Source organism: Babylonia areolata, chromosome 20, assembly GCF_041734735.1.
Source record: "Babylonia areolata isolate BAREFJ2019XMU chromosome 20, ASM4173473v1, whole genome shotgun sequence".
Taxonomy (NCBI): Eukaryota; Metazoa; Mollusca; class Gastropoda; order Neogastropoda; family Buccinidae; genus Babylonia; species Babylonia areolata.
In genome coordinates this window covers 6,999,834-7,009,066 of record NC_134895.1, presented here as the reverse complement: position 1 = coordinate 7,009,066, position 9,233 = coordinate 6,999,834, and the positions used below count along the sequence as shown (strand labels likewise).

At 47.0% G+C, this 9,233-nt stretch overlaps 1 protein-coding gene across 1 annotated transcript in view; it reads right to left on the bottom strand.

The window, feature by feature from the left end:
• Window positions 1-7,111, bottom strand: part of LOC143295115 (otoferlin-like) — a 566,370-nt gene extending 559,259 nt beyond the window's left edge. Inside the window, 1 exon segment of the mRNA XM_076606678.1 lies at window positions 7,033-7,111. Coding sequence (XP_076462793.1) covers window positions 7,033-7,111 — 79 coding nt within the window.
• Window positions 7,112-9,233: the final 2,122 nt, after the last annotated feature.

Here is a 9,233-nt window from a genome sequence, read left to right as displayed (position 1 = left end):
TATCTCCTGTCTCTCTGCCTGTCTGCCAAGTATCTATTTCTCCTTCTCTTACCCGACCCCCACGAACACCCCCCCCCCCTACCCCCCCACTTTCTTACCCACATGCATGCAGCCTGCGTAATCGTGAGTGTGTGTGTGTGTGTTTTGTGTGGGAAGAACGCTGTAGAAAGACAGAGAGAAAGAAAGAAAGTAAGAAAGACAGACAGACAGACAGACAGAAAGAAAGAAAAAGAACGAACGAAAGAAAGAAAAAGAAAAGAAGAAAGACAGAAAGATAGAAAGAAAAAAAGACAGACAGACAGAAAGAAAGAAAGAAAGAAAGAGAAAGTACGAAAGAAAGACAGAAAGAAAGAAAAGAAGAAAGACAGACAGACACACAGTAAGACAGACAGACAAAGAAAGGAAGACAGACAGACAGACACACAGTAAGACAGACAGACAAAGAAAAGAAGACAGACAGACAGACAGAAAGAAAAGAAGAAAGACAGACAGTAAGACAGACAGACAAAGAAAAGAAGAAAGAAAGAAAGAAAAGAAGAAAGAAAGACAGAAGAAAGAAGGGAAAAAGAAAAAGAAAAGAAAAGAAAAGAAAAGAAGAAAGGAAAGACAGACAGAAAGAAAGAGAAGAAGAAAGAAAGAAAGAGAGAGAGAAAGAAAAGAAAGAAAAGAAAGAAAAGAAGGAAGGAAAGAAAGAAAGAGAAGAAGAAAGACAGACAGAAGAAAGAAAGAAAGAAAGAAAAAAAAGAAAGAAAGAAAGACAGACAGACAGAGAGACAGACAGACAGACAGAAACCCATACAAGCGACATACAACGTATTACAGGGGGTTCAATCAAAGACCACAGAACGCAGTACCTGCTTGCTTTCACTGTTGTCATCATCTTATCTTCCATTATGATGTAATCAACAGTAAACGTGAAGCGCGCGCACACACACATACAAACACGCGCGCGCGCGCGCGCGCGCACACCAAGTTTCATTAGTTTCTGTTCATTACTTTCACACCTTCCGTTGCAAACACACACACACACACACACACACACACACACACACACACACACACACACACACACACACACAGAGGGAGTTGGAGAGAGAGCGAGAAAGAGAGAGAAGAAAACTACACCACACCACATTACACATACACACCCCCCACAACCACCACCACCACCACCCCACACACACGCTCACAGAAAGAGAGTGACAGAGACAGAGAAACTATACAACACACACGCGAGCGCACAAACAAACACACACACACACACACACACACACACACACACACACACACACACACACACACACACACCACGTTTCATTAATTTTTTGTTCGTTACTTTTACACCTTCCGTTGCAAACCAATTAACAGACACATGCGGCAAAAAACAAAAACAAAAAAACAAAAACCCCAAAAACTTTACACCCAAGAAAATAATAACTACAACACCAGGTGCCAGTTGCATTGCTTGGTTCTAACTTTTTGACAAGTTACACGTGACTAAATGCCTACGTTGACCGAACTACAGCCATTGGTCAGTTCCATACTACACACAGTTAGTAGCGGGTTACGACCATACCAGGCTCTTCCGTCCGAGCAAGGCAACTGGCTGTGGCGAAATACCCGACATAACACGCAACACGAGACGCGGGGGGGGGCCATGGCAAATAAATGGCTGAGATATCAGGACGGAACAGCAATATAAAGGGATGAACATTTGCATAAAACTCCGATAAAAGGCATGAGAAATTATGGCAGACCCTCGATAAACGGTGGCGAGCAATTACGAACAGAACCACGACCACACACACACGGAGAAAAAAAAAGATGAGACATTACGAAATCAGATTCTGGCTAAAGGGCTGTAACAGGGTAAGGGGTGGGTGGGGTATGGGGTTGAAAGGGGTGGGGGGGGGGCATTTTGTGGCAGTAGATCCGGGTAAACAGCCATAAATGGATGATACATTAACTCGTCCCGAGGAATGAGCCAGCAGCTAGCAGCAGCGACAGCGGAAGGGAAACGCCACCAAAGAGGGACGGGACCCACATCCACAAAGGAATCCAGCTACAGCGACAGAGAACTTCATATCATGGAGCACTAGCCCTGTGGGAACGGGGGGCATGCACTGTATAGAAGGGATGAAACCTACAGCTGTGGAGAAGTGGAACAATAGCTATAGAGGAATGAGCAAATAGCTATAGAGGAATGAACCAACAGCTATAGAGGAATGAGCAAATAGCTATAGAGGAATGAATCAATAGCTATAGAGGAATGAACCCATAGCTACAAAGGGATTGAGCAATAGCTATAGAGGAATGAATCAATAGCTATAGAGGAATGGAACAATAGCTATAGAGGAATTGAGCAACAGCTATAGAGGAATGGAGCAACAGCTATAGAATGAACCAATAGCTATAGAGGAATGAACCAATAGCTATAGAGGAATGGAACAATAGCTATAGAGGAATGAATCAATAGCTACAGAGGAATGGAGCAACAGCTATAGAATGAACAAATAGCTATAGAGGAATGAACCAACAGCTATAGAGGAATGAATCAATAGCTATAGAGGAATGAATCAATAGCTATAGAGGAATTGACCAATAGCTATAGAGGAATGAACCGATAGCTATAGAGGAATTGACCAATAGCTATAGAGGAATGAATCAATAGCTACAGAGGAATGGAGCAACAGCTATAGAATGAACCAATAGCTATAGAGGAATGGAACAATAGCTATAGAGGAATGGAACAATAACTATAGAGAAATGAATCAATAACTACAAAGGAATGGAGCAACAGCTATAGAGGAATGGAGCAACGGCTACTAAGGAATCGACCAACAGCTACAGAGATCTAGGAATGGAGAAAGTTATAGAAGAATAGAAAAAAAAAACAGCCATTGAGGAATGAGGCATTAGCTATACTGAGGAGTGCAGCAACAGCTATGGGAGGATTGAGCAATAGCCATTGAGGAATGGCGCATTAGCTGTATAGAGGAATGGAGCAAACACTGTAGAGAGGAACGGACCTTCAACTAGAGGAATGGCGCAGCAGCTGAAGAGAAATGAAGCAAACACTGTAGACAGGAACGGACTTTCAACTTAGAGGAATGGCGCAGCAGCTAAAAAGAAATGGCGCACACACTGTAGACAGGAACGGACTTGCAACTTAGAGGAATGGCGCAGCAACCTGAAGAGAAATGGAGCACACACTGTAGAGAGGAACGGACCTTCAACTTAGAGGAATGGCGCAGCAGCTAAAAAGAAATGGAGCAAACACTGTAGAGAGGAACGGACCTTCAACTAGAGGAATGGCGCAAACACTGTAGAGAGGAACGGGCCATTACTTAGAGGAATGGCGCAGCAACCTGAAGAGAAATGGAGCAAACACTGTAGAGAGGAACGGACCTTCAACTTAGAGGAATGGCGCAGCAGCTAAAAAGAAATGGAGCACACACTGTAGACAGGAACGGACCTTCAACTAGAGGAATGGCGCAGCAGCTGAAGAGAAATGGAGCACACACTGTAGACAGGAACGGACCTTCAACTTAGAGGAATGGCGCAGCAGCTGAAGAGAAATGGAGCACACACTGTAGAGAGGAACGGACCTTCAACTTAGAGGAATGGCGCAGCAGCTGAAGAGAAATGGAGCACACACTGTAGAGAGGAACGGACCTTCAACTTAGAGGAATGGCGCAGCAGCTGAGAAGGAAAAGCAAAAGCTATTGAGGAACAGGGCAATACGCTACACAGAGGAAATGGAGCAACAGAAACTAGGAACAAAGAAACCAGCCATGTTGGAACGCGGTGCTAGCTATACGGAGGAATGGAGTTACAGCCACAGACGATAGGAACAACACAGGGCGTTAGCTGCATATCATGGAGTAACTGAGCACAAAGAGCAACTGAGCAGCAGCTAGTGAGGAGGAGAGCAACAGCTAAAAGGGAGGAACAGTGCATTAGCTGTATGGAGGAATGGAGCAAAGGCTACAGAGACATGGAGCGATAGCCATGGAGAGACGGGGCGTACCTCCACAGAAATAACTGAGTAAAGGTCATATATATATATATATATATATATATATATATATATATATATATATATATATATATATATATATATATATATATATGAACGGGTAATTTGTAATACACAGGAAATCTACAGCTGACGGGGACAGTGGCCAAATAGAAGAATTGAGCAACAGCTTTAGAGTAATGGAACCGCGGCTACTGAGGAATGGAGTGACATCTATAGTGGAAAGGGGGGCATCCGCCATAATAGCAGAATACAGCAACAGCTTTAGTTTAGTAATGGAGCAACGGCTACTGAGGAATGGAGTGACATCTATAGTCGAAGGGGAGACATTAACCAAAATTATAGAGGAATGGAGCAACAGTTATAATAGAGGAAGTGAACGTTAGCCATATGGGGGAATAGAGCTGAAGCTATAGAGGAATGCAGCAACGACAACAGAGCTAAATCTATAGAGAAACGGAGCAACAGTTAGACGGGCGCAATAGCCGAGTGGTTAAAGCGTTGGACTGTCAATCTGAGGATCCCGGGTTCGAATCACGGTGACGGCGCCTGGTGGGTAAAGGGTGGAGATTTTTACGATCTCCCAGGTCAACATGCACACCCCCGAAAACGGAGTATGGCTGCCTACATGGCGGGGTAAAAACGGTCATACACGTAAAAGCCCACTCGTGTGCATACGAGTGAACGCAGAAGAAGAAGAAGAAGAAGAAGAAGAAGCAACAGTTATAGAGGAAGTCAACGTTAGTCATACAGAGAAACGGGGCGTTAGCCACGAAGAGGAACAGAGGAATCACCACACAGAGGGATGGAGAAACACCTCAAAGAGGAACGACACATTAACTAGCACAGAGAAATGAAGGAACACCGACGGGCGCAATAGCCGAGTGGTTAAAGCGTTGGACTTTCAATCTGAGGGTCCCGGGTTCGAATCACGGTGACGGCGCCTGGTGGGTAAAGGGTGGAGATTTTTACGATCTCCCAGGTCAACATATGTGCAGACCTGCTAGTGCCTGAACCCCCTTCGTGTGTATATGCAAGCAGAAGATCAAATACGCACGTTAAAGATCCTGTAATCCATGTTAGCGTTCGGTGGGTTATGGAAACAAGAACATACCCAGCATGCACACCCCCGAAAACGGAGTATGGCTGCCTACATGGCGGGGTAAAAACGGTCATACACGTAAAAGCCCACTCGTGTGCATACGAGTGAACGCAGAAGAAGAAGAAACAACAGTTATAGAGGAAGTCAACGTTAGTCATACAGAGAAACGGGGCGTTAGCCACGAAGAGGAACAGAGGAATAACCACACAGAGGGATGGAGAAACACCTCAAAGAGAAACGACACATTAACTAGCACAGAGAAATGAAGGAACACCGACGGGCGCAATAGCCGAGTGGTTAAAGCGTTGGACTTTCAATCTGAGGGTCCCGGGTTCGAATCACGGTGACGGCGCCTGGTGGGTAAAGGGTGGAGATTTTTACGATCTCCCAGGTCAACATATGTGCAGACCTGCTAGTGCCTGAACCCCCTTCGTGTGTATATGCAAGCAGAAGATCAAATACGCACGTTAAAGATCCTGTAATCCATGTCAGCGTTCGGTGGGTTATGGAAACAAGAACATACCCAGCATACACGCCCCCGAAAGCGGAGTATGGCTGCCTACAAGGCGGGGTAAAAACGGTCATACACGTAAAAGCCCACTCGTGTGCATACGAGTGAACGTGGGAGTTGCAGCCCACGAACGAAGAAGAAGAAGAAGAAGAAGGAACACCTATGAAGGAGAAGAGCAATAATAACAACGATCTGTTCTGTTCAAAGAAGAAGGGGAGCAGTACCATTAGGACTTTCAGAAGCTGGCCAAAACTAACAGAAGATCGTATACCAAAAGCTAGAGGATCGGGCTACATCCGCGACAGAAGAATTACGTAATAACAACAAACAAACAAACAAACAAAAAACCCACTCTGACAGCAATACCCCTCCACCTAACCCCCACCTTACCAACCCCCACCACAGAAGAAAAAGGCGGGTGGGGGATGGGGGGAAGAGGGGTGCTGGAGGGCAACAGTGATAGCGTGGAATCCTGCACAAAGGAAACTGGTCACCGGGACTGCGGATAGGGTTGACAGCAACAGAAGGATGTTGGTCACAGTGACAGAATAAAATGGTACGATTCATTAAAGAATCTGACGATATCAATGATTATATATGGAAAAGACCACAGCCACCAACAACTTGACCTTCAGGGCGTAAAGCCGATAGGTCGTTAAACTCCACTCTACCTATATATATATATATATATATATATATATATATATATATATATTTATGTATATGTGTGTGTGTGTGTGTGTGTGTGTGTGTGTGTGTGTGTGTGTGCGTGTGTGTGTGTGAAGATGGGGCTATAACGTCAGAAAATAACTGAGCGAAAGTGTCGCAGAACAACAGTCAGCTATTGAGAAAGAAAGAAATAATGCTATCTTAACAAACGGATAGATAAAATAGCAACAGAAGGACCGGTTATTGTTTGTTTGTGTGTGTGTGTGTGTGTGTGTGTGTGTGTGTGTGTGTGTGTGTGTGTGTGTGTGTGTGTGTGTTTTGTTTTGGCGTTGTTATTTTTTCGTATCATAAATTTTGGGACCTATTTTAACGGCAGTTTTGCTGAAGCGGTATTAGAACCTAACACTTGATTTATAATAATAAGTATGAATTACACGCAAGGTGTCATTTCTCACATACCAATCAACGGGAAAACGCTCGAATATATTCTTCGTATAAAAAAAAAAAGGGGGGGGGGGTCCCAAAATTTGGGACGCAAAAACTGGAAGTGACCGAAGGAACGAACAACAGCAACAAACTAAAAAAAAAAAATAAAAAAAAAACAAGAGAAACGTAATATTATGTAGATAGATAGATAGATAAAATAGTAAAATAAAAAATAAACACGTCACACTTACTTCACAGGTTCAAACACAGGACAACATCACTTACCTCTAAAAGACACTTTGGCGAGCCTGTCCCCTTTCCCACGCAGGTTTTCCAGGTATTTCAGGTGCAGCACAAGCGCCATGGTTCAGTGCACCACCACCACCACCACCACCACCACCTCACAACTCAGCTCCGAAGAAGAACCGCACGTCCTTAAAAGAGTTAATCTTCTCAGACCACACCAAAAAGTCACGTCGTCACATAATTATTTTCTGACCAAAACTCAACTGACGCGGTATATCGCTACCGCAAGCTAGTTAACCCAACCAACCAATCCACAAACAAGACTTGAACAAGTCGAAGAAAAGTGTTCAGAAATGTTTTTGACTTCGCCAGCAAGTAAAAGTTGTCACTCACAAGTACTCGGCACTCATTGCCAGTTTTGTGTATTTGTCACTGAAGGGAGAAAAAAAAAACAAAAAAAAAGTTAGCACACTCGACCAAACTGCGAGAAAAATGAAATAAAATAAAACAAAATAAAAACACAAACCCGTGCAAGAGCGTCTCTACCCCTTGTGCCTGCGATAGAAATCCCCCCGCACTGTCCAAGGAACAGGGGAAACGTCGATAGAAATTTCCCCGCAATGTCCAACCAAGGAACAGGAGAAGAAACGTGACTTCTTTATTCGCCTGCCCTGTGGTTCTGGTCAATGTCTGCTTTGCTGAATAAGGACAGACAGCCTGCGACCACCACCACCACTACCACCACTGTCGATCTGCGACGGTCAGTCCACACACACACAGGGGGGTTGGGGGTGGCGGGGTGGAAGGGTGGAAGGGGAGGGTGGGTGGGGAGGACACGTGAAGCACGAGTTTCTTGCATTGTCACTCAGCCCAGCCCCCACCCCCCACACCCCACCTCTCTCCTCCACCCCTCAACTCTTGCTCCTATCCCAAACTGAAAGTCTCTACCAGTGTCTTCTCTTCCACAGAGAGAGAGAGAGAGAGAAATACGTAAGAATGGTGCATGCACGAATACACACACACACACACACACACACACACATATGCTGCAAGTCAAAAGGCCCGGAACCCAGGACACCAGTCACGGGACAGGAGGGGGTGAAGACCCAGGACACCAGTCACGGGACAGGAGGGGGTGAAGACCCAGGACACCAGTCACAGGACAGGAGGGGGTGAAGACCCAGGACACCAGTCACAGGACAGGAGGGGGTGAAGACCCAGGACACCAGTCACAGGACAGGAGGGGGTGAATACCCAGGACACCAGTCACAGGACAGGAGGGGGTGAAGACCCAGGACACCAGTCACGGGGCAGGAGGGGGTGAAGACCCAGGACACCAGTCACAGGACAGGAGGGGGTGAAGACCCAGGACACCAGTCACAGGACAGGAGGGGGTGAAGACCCAGGACACCAGTCACAGGACAGGAGGGGGTGAAGACCCAGGACACCAGTCACAGGACAGGAGGGGGTGAAGACCCAGGACACCAGTCACGGGACAGGAGGGGGTGAAGACCCAGGATACCAGTCACGGGACAGGAGGGGGTCATGAAGACCCAGGACACCAGTCACGGGATGGGAGGGGGTGAAGACCCAGGACACCAGTCACGGGACAGGAGGGGGTGAAGACCCAGGACACCAGTCACGGGATGGGAGGGGGTGAAGACCCAGGACACCAGTCACGGGACAGGAGGGGGTGAATACCCAGGACACCAGTCACGGGACAGGAGGGGGTGAAGACCCAGGACACCAGTCACGGGACAGGAGGGGGTGAAGACCCAGGACACCAGTCACGGGACAGGAGGGGGTGAAGACCCAGGACACCAGTCACGGGACAGGAGGGGGTCATGAAGACCCAGGACACCAGTCACGGGACAGGAGGGGGTGAAGACCCAGGACACCAGTCACGGGACAGGAGGGGGTCATGAAGACCCAGGACACCAGTCACGGGACAGGAGGGGGTGAAGACCCAGGACACCAGTTACGGGACAGGAGGGGGTGAAGACCCAGGACACCAGTCACAGGACAGGAGGGGGCCGTGAAGACCCAGGACACCAGTCACGGGACAGGAGGGGGTGAAGATCTGGGTCACCAGACGAAAGGCCCTGGGTACCCAGGACACAGCGAGAACTGCCACAGGTAGCATACACCAACGACCACCACAACGACACGACGACGAAGACAGACGAAGGAATACAGAAGTGGCTCCAATGGAGGACAGGCGGCCCTCACTTCAACTGGTG